Source organism: Xenopus laevis, chromosome 1S, assembly GCF_017654675.1.
Source record: "Xenopus laevis strain J_2021 chromosome 1S, Xenopus_laevis_v10.1, whole genome shotgun sequence".
Lineage (NCBI taxonomy): Eukaryota > Metazoa > Chordata > Amphibia > Anura > Pipidae > Xenopus > Xenopus laevis.
The window spans coordinates 125,222,112-125,239,450 of NC_054372.1; the positions used below are offsets into that span (position 1 = coordinate 125,222,112).

The 17,339-nt window shown below is 36.3% G+C and overlaps 1 protein-coding gene across 4 annotated transcripts in view; it reads left to right on the forward strand.

Annotated features, from left to right (window-relative positions):
- dapk1.S (death associated protein kinase 1 S homeolog) overlaps positions 1–17,339 on the forward strand; it is a 94,462-nt gene that overhangs the window by 44,991 nt on the left and 32,132 nt on the right. For 3 of the 4 annotated variants that reach the window (XM_018235767.2, XM_018235777.2, NM_001091302.1), the window contains 9 exon segments: positions 3,657–3,878; positions 8,705–8,843; positions 9,826–9,955; positions 10,078–10,126; positions 10,213–10,239; positions 10,900–11,052; positions 13,178–13,223; positions 14,441–14,530; positions 15,925–16,017. In XM_018235767.2, coding sequence (XP_018091256.1) covers positions 3,657–3,878; positions 8,705–8,843; positions 9,826–9,955; positions 10,078–10,126; positions 10,213–10,239; positions 10,900–11,052; positions 13,178–13,223; positions 14,441–14,530; positions 15,925–16,017 — 949 coding nt within the window. 4 annotated transcript variants of the gene reach the window in all.

Here is a 17,339-nt window from a genome sequence, read left to right on the forward strand (position 1 = left end):
GGAAGTAATATCCTCTTCCTCTGGGGCCGGTCATTGCCCTTTACACATTTAGTGGTTTCCAGCCACAAAATGTGTCCTGTTGCTTTGCCTGTATCATTTATTTATGTCTGTTATTCTGTTTATTCCATTTTAACTGTAGAAATTGACATGGCGTGTGTCTCATATCATTATGCTAGCCATTTATAGATTTTAGCAACTATATAGGTGTGGTCAATTGTCAGATGACATCAGAAAGACACCATATGCTACAACGTGATTATTGTGTATGGAGTCAGTTTATCTAATGATTAAATAAATGATTTACCCATGAGCAATGTGTGAGCACTCCTCCTGTGTATGTAGAAACAAGAGTCTTCTGAGTAACATCGGCTTCCTCCATCCTCGCAAAAGTAAAGATGAACTGTCCTTTTTATTTATTTATTTTTATTTGAGTTTTCATCACCTCTTCCAATTTTAAACTATACCTGGGTGTGAGTTAGTAACAATTCAGACCCCTATAAAGTCACTAAAATGATCTTCACAAAGGAAATACCTAGACCTACACATAGCTTTATGGTTTTCATTTTCTTTTCAAAAAGTATGCCACTCAATTAACCATAGAAAATCCCATTTAGGTTTTTAGTTTTTTTTTTTTAATAATCAAACACTTTTACATTCAACAAAAACACCCTTGCCAAATATTAACACAATAAATAGGACCTGTGCTGAAATTAAATGCTGCCTATTGTTTTAATTTTAAAAAAAAATCTATATTTTCCTAATTGCCATTATAAATACCGTAACTTATTTGAAAGTTTGGCTATTTGTTCAGAGCACCCTATCTACCTTTGAACAAACAAACCCATCCCTTCTCTAAGCAGCCTTTCAGCAGCTCATTATCAGGGGGTTCTCATTGGACTGGTAATTTGTTTTATTAGATCTTTTCAGGTCTTCTGAATCAGGAAGTACTAAAGTGAAGCTGGCTTGTTTAGGGCCAGAAATAGCAGAAACCATAAATATTTTGTAATAAAACAATAGGCAAAAGGTTGTCCAGAACATACCCTATTCATTGAGTTCATGCTGAATAGGTGAATATATTGTGTTCCATATAGATTCCGTTCCTGTTACAAATATAACTGCCACGGCAAGTAAGCTGTTTATGGTTACTGCTCAACACAAATGCAAGTGTCACAATGAACTCAAAAGCAAGGTTTTATTAATTATTAACATCTCTGTACTGATATCCTAGAGAACAGAACCCAGGTAATAAAGCTGTAAAGAGTTACTGGATCATGAAGGCAAAACAAGTCATCCTATAAAGACCCATGCCAATAGTTATTATTATTAAGCCACAGTGCTACACTTATCAATAACCTGTATTTAGCAGGCAGCTAGTGAAAGCCTAGAGCACAGGTAGTACTAGTGATGATAATGTTCAGTCTACAGTGAATGCTTGTGGCTAGATCTCCAAGCAGGCATGCTCTCCACAATACTATTATTATTTCCACATAATGGAGAGTCAATAGAATATTTAAAAGAGAAATGTGTGCCACTGACCCATTTGAGAGTTTTCTTTCATTTTGAAAAATGTACTATTTCTTCCGTATGACTCTATTGCAGCATAATAGATTAACCATCTTGTGAAAGAATGTATAGTAGTTAATTCTAGTAATCATCTATTATATAAATGTTATTTAATGATTAAGCCTTCTTCTCATGACTGACTTTGGTTGCTGCCAGATGGCCAGGGGGTGAATTTACAAAACTAGGATTAATGTTTCCCTGGAGTAGTAATACATAACAACAAATCAGATATTTGTAAAACTTTTTTTTGCAGGTAACTTTTGACTGGGTTTGTTTGTGGCAAAACAACATTCTTTCTTACAAGTAATTTCAGCATACTTGCAAAAAAGATATTACAGGTATGGGACCTGTTATCCAGAATGCTCAGGACCTGGGATTTTCAGTATAATGGATCTTTCCGTAATTTGGATCTTCATAACTTAAGTCTACTAGAAAAACATGTAAACGTTACATAAACCCAATAGGCTGGTTTTTGCTTTCAATAAGGATCAATCCGGAAACCCGTTATCCAGAAAGCTCCGAAAGGCTGCCTTCCATAGACTCCCTTAGCCAAATAATCAAAATGTTTTTAAAACCTTGTTTTTGATCCAAACTTAAGATATACAGTCATTTATCCTTACTGAAGGCAAAACAATCCAACTGGGGTTAATTCACATGTATATCTTATTTTAGTAGACTTAAGGTAAGAAGATCCAAATTACAGAAAGATCCCTTATTCGGAAAACCCCGGGTCCCAAGCATTCTGGATAACAGGTCCCATACCTATAATGGAAGCTTCAGAAATTAAGTTCCCCCTCATAAAACAAAGACATGGCGTCATTTTTCAATGGGATAAACCCAAGCATCGACATGCCAGGGGTTAAGTTACATCCATTTTGGCACACTGCCATTTTGCACACAGCTGGCTGTCACAACATTGAAAATATCCCTGTCTGATGTACAGCGGCAACAGAATAATCCATTTGCAAAGACTCCCACTTGAGCAGCAGTCAAAATGCCTTATGTGCCCATTAGCCTTAGTTCTCTATTCACTTTATGCACCCACATGTACACTACAGTGTACTTAAAGGCAACATTTTTTGCTCCAGCAGCATTCTGCACTGAAATCCATTTTTCAAAAGAGCAAACAGATTTTTTTAATATATCATTTTGAAATTTGACATGAAGCTAGACTTTTTTTCAGTTTCCCAGATGTCCTCAGTCATGTGAAATGTACTCTGATAAAGAGTCATTCCCTACTGCTGCATTACAAGTTGGAGTGATGTCACCCAACTCCCTTTCCCCCCAGCAGCCCATCAGCAGAACAGTGAGAATGTAAAAAATAGTAAAAATCCAAGTCCCACTGCGACTCACGTTGAGTAGGAGAAATTAAACCGCTTAATCTGAAAACTGTTCCATCATGAAGTGCTGGCTCTGAAAGCAAAGACCCGGCACAATGACCTGAGAAGGCTGCCTACACACCAGTATTACAGCTAAAAAATGCACTTGTTGGCCCAGGAATAAAATTTTTATATTATTTACATTAATTATTTTTAATGCAAACAGTGTAATTTAGAAATAAAAACCCTTTAACTCCTGCCTTGAACAGGTGGTATTTATAAAGCTCCATGTTTTTTTGACATTTTAATTTTAAATTGTTTAGCAGGTTATGGCTAAATTTTTCCTTAAAACCCTCTCATTGCAGATAAACCACACACCTAATTTTGTAGTGAGACGTACACATGGTGACAGGTTATAAACGCTTAATCCCTTCAAATTTGTCTGGATGCAGCTCTGTGCATTAAGCGTTAATCCTTTTGTTGCTTATTGATTGAAATATAAGTTGCATTTTTACATCAGGTTACCAGTGGAAGGAGGAGGATGAGTGCATTGAATGTGTGTATGTAGCCAGGCTGTGAATGCTGACAGTCACGGTCAGAGTTTTATGTGAGCCGTATGTTTAAAACTGTATGCTTGTATTAATTAGAGGTCTACTGTACAAGAACGTACGTGGAGCAGCCAAATGCTGGCATTTCTGTATCCCCAGATTCACAACTGTGAGTGAATCCCATGTTTACTTATGGACTCACAGTGTTTTTTTTGTTTTTTTTCAGTGGTCAGTTTGCTGTGGTGAAAAAATGCCAGGAAAAGAGCGCAGGCACGCATTATGCTGCAAAATTTATCAAGAAACGACGGACCAAATCAAGCCGGCGTGGGGTGACCCGGGAGGATATCGAGAGGGAGGTCAGCATCCTGAAGGAAATCCAGCACCCCAATGTGATCACATTGCACGAAGTGTACGAGAACAAAACAGATGTCATTCTCATTCTGGAGCTGTAAGTGCCACAGCACTCCAGTGCTTGTCTCTTGTGCAATGAAAGATTGATATAATGGGCTTCTTGTGCAAGTACAGGAACCGCAAGACACAGACCGGAGCTGTGTACTTCAAGGGCCCTTCATTATCCAAGTTGAAGGTTTTGTTTAATACAAACAGTTAGGAGCAGTGGAATCTCATTTATAAATAATGGTGCTGGTAGTTAGCTGCTTAAAGGGGCTCGCTTTTAAATTAACATTTAGTATGTTCTAAAATGGCTATTTCTGTGCAACTTTTAAATTGGTCTTCATTCCTTATTTTTTATAGTAGTTTAATTATTTGCCTTCTTCTGACTCTTTCCAGCTTTTGGGTGAGGGTCACTGACCCCATCTAAAAAACAAATGCTCTGTAAGGCCAAAAATGTATTGTTATTGCTCCTTGTGATTGCTCGTCTTTGTAGTCATGCCTCCCCTATTCATATTCCAGTCTCTAAAAAGCTAAATAACCCAAAAACCATAAAAAATAGAAAAAAAAACGAATATCAAATTGTCCCAGAATATCCCTCAAGTTCATTCAATGGTGAACAACCCCTTTACTTGCACTGGCACAGAAAAGGTTAAACACACTCTGGCTCTCCAGAAGGCATTGCCTCTTGGGACTTTGGATAGATCTTACTTAAAGAGGTTAAATAGCAAGGTTGGAGGAGAATTGACCTTACTGTCAGCTTAGCATTTAGAGTTGACACAAAAGTTTTCTGTTTTCTGATGTAAAATAAATCTCAGAAGTAAATGATTTACATCAATTCTTGTTTAAGGAAATATTCTTCATGTAGAACATACTGGCATTTCAGCATTCCTCAAAGACAGAGATATTTAGTATGTAGGAAATAATACATGCTTTGTATGGCTTTTCTTTCTGATTCAAACAATGATGCACACGTAGACATGCTTATTGCAAAAATAACCACCAGATGAAACCAAGAAAAGATTCTGACATTTTATTCACAATGTCACCCATGAAAGATGTTTTTTTTTAGGGACGCATAGTTTTTGGATTTGGGCTAATGCTGAATCCTGTGCAAAAAAATTATCATTTATCAATCAAAAATTATCATCTCTAATTGTTCATTTTAGGGTGAGGCAGGGTCCTGACTTACGTAGCAGCTCCCACTCAGAAATAAACTCACATACGCAGGTAACTTCATGTCACTGAAGCAAGTGAGTAAGAACATAGGATCCATGACCACAACTTACTTTGAACATTCTTTTTCCCTTTGGATTGCCATTAAACTGATATCTAGCTGTTACAATCCCAAGATATTACACTCATCAATCTGCTCAGTGCCCTCCAACTGTAATATTAAAAGCTGAATATATATTAAAATGAGTTTTTTTTAAGAATCTGTGATGTATTGCCTTAAAGGACCAGTAACATAAAAAAAAAATGTTTAAAAATTCGTTAGAGCACAACAAAAAATGAACACAGAGACAAATTAAACTTTTAAATAGCAAAGACTTTATTAAGAAATAACTTACAGAAAGTCCACTTCCTGTCCTCTTCAGAAACGGCGAAAAGGCGACCATCCACACTGCAGTGATCGATTTTTCCTCCCTGGCTATTCACTGACATCTTCCTCCCGGCGTCCAGCATAAGCAGTGTCTGTCACAGGCTCTTCTCTCCTTCACCGTAGATCGGCTTCCCTCCTCCGCTCTCCTCACCTCCCTCCTGCTCTCCTACTCTCAGAGAGAGACATGCGGCGCCTGGTTACATTCCAGTTATAGGCAGAACAGAAAGCCGCAGGTTACTTACAGGCGTCCAGCAGCAGCATTGTCAGAGGCTCTCCTTTACCGTGCATCAGCTTCCCTCCTCCGTGACATGGGCAAGTTTTATAACTCGGGTAGACTCTTCAGCAAAGGCCTTTCATACGCAGGAATATTCCAAATGTGAGCAAGCAGCCCACGAGAGCAGTGAGCGATCCTTGTCTGTGCCCTCCACTCCCACGTGGGAACTGGCCTGGGATTAACCCTATCGCTGCTAACTGATCAGGATCCCTCAGCAGGCGCCACTTCTGATGGTTCTTCAGACGTCTTTTGTAAGAGGGAGGTGAGGAGAGCGGAGGAGGGAAGCCGATCTACGGTGAAGGAGAGAAGAGCCTGTGACAGACACTGCTGCTGCTGGATGCCGGTAGGAAGATGTCAGTGAATGGCCAGGGAGGATAAATCGATCGCTGCAGTGTGGATGGTCGCCTTTTCTGAAGAGGACAGGAAGTGGACTTTCTGTAAGTTATTTCTTAATAAAGTCTTTGCTATTTAAAAGTTTCATTTGTCTTGGTGTTAATTTTTTGTTGTGGTCTAACGAATTTTGAAACATTTTTTTTTTATGTTACTGGTCCTTTAATTCTTCAGTATTAGCCATGTCTAAGCTGCTACCGTCTTGCTTCGCATAGTGAGACATAGGCCAAAAGCGTCTTCTCCCCTAGGGCTCCTGTTATTCTTTTAACCCCACTGCAAGAAAACAGGAGGGGCTATGTGGCCAGACACTCAGGTGGGCTTTGGAATGACATCATTGGGGGTGTGGCCAGTTGAACAGAACCATATATTATGACATTCCCTGGCTTTGCTTATAGCCTGTACAGAGATATGCCATAGCATGGTTATAAATAATGGAAAATAATTAATGTAAAGACACTACTTAGTAGCAGCTACTTGTCATAGCTACAAAATGCCAGAGAATTGTCTCTGCTAAAACATAATTATAAGTAATTATCAACACTGTCTATTTTTGTAGCTGCTACATGTAGCTCTGTGTGTCTTGCCCCTAAGTGCTTATAAAGTAGACTTTAGGGGTAGATTTATCAAAATGTGAGATTAGAGTTTAATACAGATAAAATCACTCACCTTATACCCATTCCTATGTGATTTTTAGAAGCGTATTTATCAATGTGTGAAAGTTAGAATTCACCATTTCATAAGTAGACTTTTAAAAATCCCATAGGAATGAATATAAAGTTAGTGAATATTCCTGTAGTGAGCTCTAATTTCATGTTTTGATAAATCTGCTCCTTAATAATCCATTGCAACTAGTCAGATGTTTTCTTTCAGTATATCGTCGATTGGGCTGGACGGAAAATTTTGATCAGGTGCCTTTGAAGGAACCCAAACATCAGCCATTGTTAGTGCTGAATTGTCAGATGCAAGTAGAATTCTATTGTTTCTACCTGTAAATCTGATGATTCAGCTCTACATGTGTGTATTCAAATGAACGTTCTTTCATGGAAAGATCTTTTCCAAGAAAGATCGTAATTGTTACGTCTATGGCCTCCTTTAGACGAGGCATGTTCTCCACCAGCTTCTCTACACCTCTGGGGAACACTTAAAGGCATAGTGTCATGGGAAAACATGTTTTTTACAAAACGCATCAGTTAATGGCGCTGCTCTAGCAGAATTCTGCACTGAAATCCATTTCTCAAAATACAGACTTTTTTATATTTAATTTTAAAATCTGACATGGGGCTAGAAATATTGTCAGTTTCCCAGCTGCCCCCAGTCTGTGACTTGTGCTCTGATATATTACAGTCACTCTTTACTGCTGTACTTCAAGTTGGAGTGATAGCAACCCCTCTCTTTCCCTCCCAGCAGCCTAACAACAGAACAATGGGAAGGTAACCAGATAACAGCTCCCTGATACAAGATAATAGCTCCCTGGTAGATCTAAGAACAGCACTCAATAGTAAAAAGCCAAATCCCGCTGAGACACATTCAGTTACATTGAGTTGGAATAATGACAGCCTGCCAGAAAGCAGTTCCATCCTAAAGTGCTGGCTCTTTCTGAACTTGACCAGGCAAAAGTGTCTGCCTACACACCGATATTACAGCTAAAAAAATACACTTGCTGGTTCAGGAATTCAATTTTATATTGTAGAGTAAATTATTTGCAGTGTAAACAGTGTAATTTAGAAATTAAAACTACACCATAAAAAATCATGACCGATTCCCTTCAAGCTCATCTGCTTCTTTCTATCCTGACATCATTATGCACCAATAGGCACAGCATTGAGTTTTAACAGGATAAATGTATACTTTCACATTTTTGCACCAAAATCCACCCCATCTGTGCACTAACAGGCTGATGCTGTGCCTGTCCATTCACAGTGATAATTGGGGCTGAAGAAAGTGGATTAGCCTTTTCCCCCCCAGTCTACATGCAGCTGACATGGCACTGAAATCTTGGCAAGGCAAGGAAATCTTGCACATGTTACTATGTAATCTCTTTTCCCTCCTATTACTTTATATTAGCTGTCATTTAATGGCCCTTTGGAACTGCTTTTCATGTAGTTTGTCCACCTACTTTACAGGAATACTTGCACACCCAACATTTTTTCTATGCTGCATTCTGTTAACCTTCCCTTTATTACTAGGAAGCATTCCATTCTATTTTTTATCTGATGCAGACATATATATTATATATATAAATAGAATTTGCTGTGAAAACGAAGACCTATTGTTTCATTCAGTTGTGAGGATCTATGAATATCCTTCAAACCGGTGTCAGATTATTAGACACATTCTGTGTGGCCTGTACAAATAGCAAGCAAGGTTTAAACTCAAAACTTTCAAACTTTTCTAACTCAACTGTCAGGTTTATATGTTGTCTGTATAGACTTTTATAAAGTGGTTAATTGGAGGCTGTCAGAGATTGCACAGTTCAGCCATTAGCAGACTGATTGCCCTAAGAATTTTTAATTGTCTTTTTGAAAGGTAAATGCAAATAAAATCTTCTATACTGGATTTCTTTGTAGGCTAAATGACTGTGTCAGGAGTATCTGTAACACTGTTTCTGTCATGCCAGGGTTGCAGGAGGTGAGCTGTTTGACTTTCTTGCTGAAAAGGAGTCTCTAACAGAAGAGGAAGCTACAGAGTTCATCAAGCAGATTCTTAATGGTGTAAATTACCTTCACTCCCTGCAAATTGCCCACTTTGATCTCAAGGTACCAAATTTAGTGAACTGATGTTATGATGAAAAGTTATAGGCTGAGGATATATTCTCACATTTGTGTCTGTCTCATGTATATGTTCATAATTAGAAAGTGGAAGAATGGACATGGGGATCTATTATGAAATACATTTTCACAGGGCAAGGGCCAAATTCTGCAATTTAAGTAAGTCACCAAAAATGGTTATAATTGCTGTTCCTGCCATCCGAGCCATGTATTACCTAGGAATAAAGAAATATTTGGTGATACACAACTGATACCAGTAGTAATTATTTCTGGTGCATGCTGCAGGGGTCACCTGTAAGATGTCCAATTTAACCAAATTAGATAATAGCAGGGCACATCAGTTTAGATTTAAGGTTTAAAAGATTATTTCATTAGTGTAATATATGCTTCAGCCCCAAATACAAGTGGGGGTGGTCTTTGTCACTGGTGCAGCCTGTCATATTGAAGCTTCCCATGAGGGCTCATTTGCCAATATACCTGCTGTTCAGATGGATCAAAACTACACAGGCAATGTTATTGGCTATTATATACCTTTGTATTAGTAACAGTTTTGCAATGTAAAATACTGCATATTTAGGCTGCCTAACATTTAGAATGTGTTATAATTGCAGCTTGGTTTACATAATCCATTAAAATACTAAAATGTATTTACTGAAGCTGGAGATATGGTGACATCTCCATCTTTTGAGCATACATTGTGGCAATTAAACATGGCTACCAGGAATTTGCAAAGGACTTGAGTCCCATAGTACCAAATCCTCTATATAAATCAAACCTGTCAATTAATAGAAGTAGTGGAACCTCTCAAAGAAGCAGATTTGCTAGTGAAGGTGTGTGCTTTTATGTTTGTATTATTTTCCGAAAAATGGATGAATATGTTACTGCTCTAATGTTATTTCTGGCAGAGAGACACAAGTCTGCCTATAAAACTTGTTTTATATTACAAGAAATATCCATTCCGTCCATATAGCCTGAGAACATCATGCTGCTTGATAGAAATGCACCCAAGCCTCGTATAAAGATCATAGACTTTGGCCTGGCTCACAGAATCGACTCTGGAAATGAATTCAAGAACATATTTGGAACGCCAGAATTTGTTGGTAAGTATTGCTTTTCTTTATCCATGCTTTCAGAAATGTTTTGTTTGATTAAAGATTGCATTCTAATTGGGAACTGCAGTAGCCATACATTTAAAATCTAATGATTTATTGTTTCTGTTTAGCTCCTGAAATTGTGAATTATGAGCCTCTTGGTCTTGAGTCTGATATGTGGTAAGTTGAAAAACATGGAGGCGGGGGTGTTGGATTTCCTGTATACTAGAAGGCAGTCACTAATGCTTTGCTGTTAAAATTTATAGGAGTATCGGAGTCATAACATACATTCTGTAAGTATCTGTTATTGTTATTTTCTGTGTGTGTCTTAATATTTGTATTGGAAGGCATGAGATGAATATACACAGGAATATTTACCTGTACAGACTATAGCTGCTGCCACAACATATCATAATCTTTATATCAAACAGTTACCAACCATTTTTTGTGATGGCTCTCCTGTACTAAGCTTTATGATCACGGATACATGCAATGGTCATCAGAAAACTCTCAGCTCCTCCCATTCTACTGAGTGCACTTGGAGGATTTTTATATATATATATATATATATATATATATATATATATATATATATATATATATATATATATATATATATATATATATATATATATATATATAAAATAAAGGTTACAAAGTAGAGTAGCCCATAGCAGCCAATTAGAAGGAAGTGTTACTTGCTCCCCTGTTTGAAAGAAAACCTTTGATTGTTTGCAATAGGCTGGTAGAAACACTGCAAGTTTTAGTACATTGCCCAAATGGTTTCCTATTGCTCTGAAGGCATAACTACAAAATCCCTAAATGTGTGGAAGATATATACTGCATGTGTAAATATGAGGGAAATCTGGTGGGGGCATATTAATACATTACTTTTTGCTGCTTTGTAAATTTACTAGTAGTTAATTAGCTATTCTCTTATTTGATTTTCTTAGATTAAGCGGGGCATCTCCATTCCTTGGGGAAACAAAGCAAGAGACCTTGGCTAATATATCTGCTGTCAGTTATGACTTTGAGGAAGAGTTCTTCAGTAGTACAAGTGCTTTGGCCAAAGATTTTATAAGGCGGCTACTAGTCAAGGACCCAAAGTAAGTGGTTTTTTTATCACTCTTGACATGAGAATAATATAATATTTATTTTGTTATTACTACAGTGATGATACCCTTTGGGTATTTTCTCAGTATCATTTTGGCAGCTCTGGATACTTGGCCAAATTCTTTTCATTTTATGATGTTTCTGACAGAAATTTCTGTTTAAAATAATGTAAAAAGATGCACTAATTTAGATAATACATTTTTTAAAATCCTATTTAACTTCTAAATGCAATAAAGTGCTAATAAGTATTGTAGCTATTTGTTTTAAGTGAATAGCTTTTTACATGAAATATTGTGGCGCTTGCCTGCTGTGTACTTGTTATGTGCTTTCATTATTGATACTTCATTTTGCTCATAAAGCTTTAATGTTTTATAAGTGATTTATAAAGGGGTGTAAATGCTGGAATCACAATATGTCCCTGTGTTCACCTGAAATAAGAAGGGCAGGAGGTGTAACTATTATAAAGGTAGCTTTGGTTGTGCTGGAAGGAGTATTAAACAAAATGGAAGTATAGCTACAGTCCCTATTATAAATCCAAACTGTAATTAGAACTAGTCACATGATTAGCATGAAATTAATCCCCCCACAGGTTCCAATAACTTCTCCAGCAGTATATTTATTAAGACTACTCTACCGTACACAATATTATAAGTATATATATATATATATATATATATATATATATATATATATATATAGTGATTTGTTCATATCATCTGATGCAACTTCTATATATATATATATATATATATATATATATATATATATATATATATATATACTGTGTATATATATATATATATATATATATATATATATATATATATATATATACTGTGTATATATATATATATATATATATATATATATATATATATATATATATATACACTGTATATATATATATATTTGAAGGATATATATATATATATATATATATATATATATATATATATATATAGAAGTTGCATCAGATGATATGAACAAATCACTATAAAATGATTGGCAATATGAATTACATTAATAAAAATATTCTTCTAACTGATATGGTACCCATATGTGAAATATACAATAAATACACATATATTGTACCGAGCAATAGAGATAACCCCACACAGCTAGTAGTAATTACTGCATTAGGAAATCACGGCACAGATAGTACACTGGTCTAGAATAAGCACTTGAAAGCAGGACATTCAGAAGTGTAAATTTAAATGTAGGGAATACCACTTGTAAAGTGCAGGTATGGGATCCGTTATCCGGAAACCCGTTATCCAGAAATTACGGAAAGTCTGTTTCCCATAGACTCCATTATGATCAAATAATCCAGATTTTTAAAATTGATTTCCTTTTTCTCTGTAATAATAAAGCAGTAGCTTGTATTTGATCCAAACTAAGATATGCCGGTAATTAATCCTTATTGGAAGCAGAACCAGCCTATTTGGGTTTATTTAATGTTTACACTATTTTCTAGTAGACTTGAGGTATGAAGATCCAAATTACGGAAAGATGCATTATCCGGAAAACCCCAGGTCCCGAGCATTCTGAATAAGAGGTCCCATAACTGTATTTGCAGTGGTTGAACTTTGTGGCTATATTTTAGTATCTAAATCTATTGTAGCCACTTAATGGCTGGAAAACGATTGTGTTGTTTCCTTTGTTTTGCTCATGCGAAGGAAACAATAGTCCCGAGTTGCACTGGTAATAAATTCTGCTAGGACTGATGGAAAACACTGGGTTTCAGATAGAATCTTAGACCACAGTGCTCTGAATATATTGTTCTAAATATAGTTGGAATCTCCGCTGTAATCTGGGACAGAACTGCTTTAGAGAAAAGGAGCCTTAACCCTTTGTTTATACTTTCAATATTTACCTGTTCTCTATAAAGACATTCTGTCCAGAGCTACTAAAAAGTCAGAAGCCGAAGTAATGTGCCATACTTTTAAAGTGAACAAATGAGGCATAAATAATAATTTGCACACCTGTTAGTGTTGTTCTGTGTGCATTGACTTTCAATATAATGCTTTGGAAACAATGGCCGTATTGTGTACTGATAATAATGCATTGAACCAGTAATAGCCTGAATAATGAGATTAATGTTTTCATTTTCCTGACAAGGAAAAGGATGACCATTCAAGACAGTCTGAGCCACCCTTGGATTAAGGTAGAGTTCTTGCATTTTATTTGTTCTAAAATACTGTACATACTATCAGGTCTGTGTAAATCAATGTACATGTATAGGATCGGTTATCCAGAAAGCTCAGAATTACAGAATGGATGTCTCCCATAGACTCCATTATAATCAAATAATCCCAATTTTTAAAAATAACTTTCTTTTTCCTCTGCCAAAATGATCCAAACTAAGATATAATAAATCCTTATTGGAAGCAAAACCAGCCTATTGGGGTTATTTAATGTTTACATAATTTTCTAGTAGACTTAAGATATGAGGATCCAAAATTACGGAAAGATCCGTTATCCAGAAAACCCCAGGTCCAGAGCATTCTGGAAACAGGTCCCATATCTGTAGAACATAGTCCAGTGTAGGTTCTGTTTTACAGGGGCCCTCTGCTGACTGCTGCTGGCCTGTACTTTGTATAAATAACTCCAGAACAGTATTAATAATATTTTACTTTATGATCAGAGATGAACTAAATTTTTTTTTCATTTTGATACTGGAAAGGGTTTTAAAGGCTCTTCCATAAATACAGCACTTATAGAGATGCATTTTATGACCTTTCCGAAAGAAGCTTGCCCTTTTCAGATGCATCTTGTCACTGTTATGTCGAGTAAGAAGAATAAGAATATATTGCATTGAATAATGCCCTTGTGTTGAATATACATTATGACTTCTTTAAAAGATGTTAATATGATTTACTGAGAATCATACAATGGAAGTGTATTTCCCCTGTAGTCTGTGGCTATTGCATTATTGCTCCATTTTCTCGTTCAACAATACATAGGGAGTTTATTAAAAATCCAAATATTTAAAAGCTGTGTATCTAATTATTAAGGAATTTTCCAGGTGGATTTTATATTAAAAATTGGAAAAATCCCTGACACTCATTTTGTTTACCTGGGAGACTGGAGCCGCATATTAAATCATAGCTTATGGCAATAACTGCCCTAGTTTCCTTTTCCCGGTTGCCCCATTTGTGAACTAAGCAGTAAGAAGAAAAAAAGCTCATAAATTGCAAACCTTCCATCCCATTTAAAATTCTCTACTGTAGTTGGTCTTGCTGCTTTCTTTGCAAGCAGTTACAATAGTACCCATAGAATGTTATTATTTCCCTTATGAATGCAGCTTATTCTCTGCACCTTTATAGAACACCCTCCCACCCCCAAGTTCATTTCTGCTAATTGTCTGTGAACTTGTTTCAGCCTAAAGATACTCAGCAAGCACTGAGCAGGAAAGCCTCTGCAGTCAATATGGAGAAGTTTAAGAAGTTTGCTGCTCGCAGAAAATGGAAAGTAAGTGTATTCTTCTAAGTGCGCCCGTAGGTAGAATTCCCATTGTTGCGTGAGTAGCTTTTATTGCAAATCACAGTGGTAACAGCAGGCATCAGAAAAACAAAGTTTGCTACTGCTTATATTTTTTTTATAATATATAATGTATGTTTATACATAAAATATAGAATATATAGAATATCACTGCATTTGCACATGCAATGGTTATTTTATCTTTATGATAAAATAATGCATCCAGCTGTAGTGAACCCATTAAAATCATTACACTGTACAAATCCCTGTCTTTTCTTCCCTCAAGGAAGTTCAAGGGTGATCATTTAAATCTAGTATCTAGCGACCTAAAACCATTATTGCGGAATATATTAAAATCCATTCATCTAAAAAAAAAAAAAAAAGCCAAATGCAAACACTTTTTCCTTTGTGAAATGTATGTATATTAGCATTTACTAAAGTATTATGAAACTGCAAAGGTACTTAGCCACTCATTTGCCACTTGAGAAAAGATTTCATATTTTATAGTTTAGTTTGGTTTTGGTAAAGTCAATATTTTGCAACAAATAGCACAGACCAAGCAACTTAAAAACTCAACCCCATGCCATTTAGATGGCTAGAAAAATACATAATTCATTTTTTTTTTTCTGCTTTGCTCCCCAGCAGACTGATATAATTTCAGTAAGTGTCCCACTATGATAGTTAGGTAGCCATCATACTCACTTTACTGATGTTCCCTTCCAAACACACATGCTCAAATACACACACACTCTAGGCATTGAGCATGCACAGTGGTAAACATTGTAGGACTAAACATGCTTATTGTATTAAGCACATACAAAATTATATACCTCCTTTGTCCCTGTCTGAACATATTTTTTGCTGTGAAAACCCCTAGTATGGCCGTGAATCACAGCCAAATGCAAATATTGATAGTGTTCTTTGTGGCTGACGTGATGAATATGTCACTTCCCTAACTTCTGTCTCTGCATTTTTTGGATGTGATTCAGGGATAGACTAGTATTTTTATACAGTGGGTCAGGAGGGGACCCGGAGGAGCCAATATAAAGTATGTTTTATTTACTTGTTTTCACATTCCGAATACAAATGTAGGAATGTGCTACCTATTCTCTGAGGCCCTGCAACTTTTCCAGTTAGACGTTTTATTACATGCTTCATAAAATGGCACAAAGTGGAGTTTTGCAAAGCTCTTTTAACACATTCAATTGCCTAAAGGAAAATTTGTTTTTCTTGAATCTTATCATTTACCCATTTATCAGGAATTTTCTTTTTATTTCTCTTTGATATTTTTTCAGGAAAAAAATAAGAACTGCATAAAAGCTTATCTTATTTAGATTTTATAATTGATGAAAAATGACAAGCATAATATCTTTTGTTTTTTGAAGCAATCTGTCCGTTTGATATCCCTGTGCCAAAGACTGTCAAGATCCTTCTTGTCCAGGAGCAACATGAGTATCGCTAGGAGTGATGACACGCTGGTGAGTTAAGCTGATGTCCCATTGCATGCCTAAAGATTCTTATGTGCATTTTATAAAAATGCACTTCTGGCTTGCTAAACCTGTAAGACTTAAATCAGATAAGGAAATAATAAAATACAGGCATGAGCTTTATTCAGCGAGAGAGCATCTGTTCTCCAACAGTAACACATAACAAAGTGATTAACCATCAGAAAGGGTTGCCTTGACATTTATGGCCATTGAGTTAGCAAGACCGATAGCCTATGAATATGTAGCCATTCATGCTAAATGGTGATCAGTCTATGTAGCCTTAAGTCTGCTTAAAGAAGTTGATTTCATTCATAACTAATATTATTTGGATAAAAATATAACTTTGCCTGGTGGATCTTTAGCTTGCAGTCCATATTATTCTGTAAAAATGAACCTATTAGATGACAACAAAACAGCCCTTTTCTGCTAATTCTAATGTGGGCAATGCATAGAAATGAGCATCTACTTAAAAACAAAGAAGATGCCATGAAGTTACCCAGAAAGACTGCAATTAAACACACTTGGTTATCTGACCGCTTCCCTTCTGAAATAAATAGCAATTTCCATGTTGCAGCATAAAGCTTCTTTGACATTGATTACATGCTGTCAAATGCATGTAATCTTCTGAAGACAGAACACAGACAATACAGAACCATGCTGGGACTGGAGAATGTTATGCCATCTGACATGTGGCCTGGCCCATAAACTGCCTCCAAGCACTGACAGGCAGCCATGAGGTTGTGGCATTGATAACGTTCTACTTATCACTGCAGGACAGAAGTCAAACAGAATAATGTGTGCTTGGCATTTCTGTTTTCTCCAAGGCCAGGCATTTGGTACTAATAATATAGAGGATGAATTGGGTATTTATTTGTTTTTATAATAATATATAGAAGATAATTCTAAAAAGGTTCTTAAGCATTGCCATTGTACTTCTCTATATGGAGCCTAATGTGGCTGCCAAAGAAGGGAAAGGTCAGAATTGCAGTCTGCTATGAAAAAACACCACTCTTTAATGTATGGGAAGCATTTTATCTTATTTTTATGTTTCATACAGTAAGTTTCTGCCCAGTTGCAGGAGGAAACCGGAGTACACAGATGAAACTCACTTTGTGAGAACTCAACATACCCAGCACCCTTATCATAATAAAACCCCAGACCCCCAAAGCTGAAAGGCAACTAAAGGATCATTGTGGCACCATATCTTCCATGTAGAAATCTAAGTTAGATCTGACCCACATGTAAGGTTTCAGTCCATTTCTGAAGTGTGGAGTCACACATTGAATTTGCTTTTGCAGTTATGGACTACAATT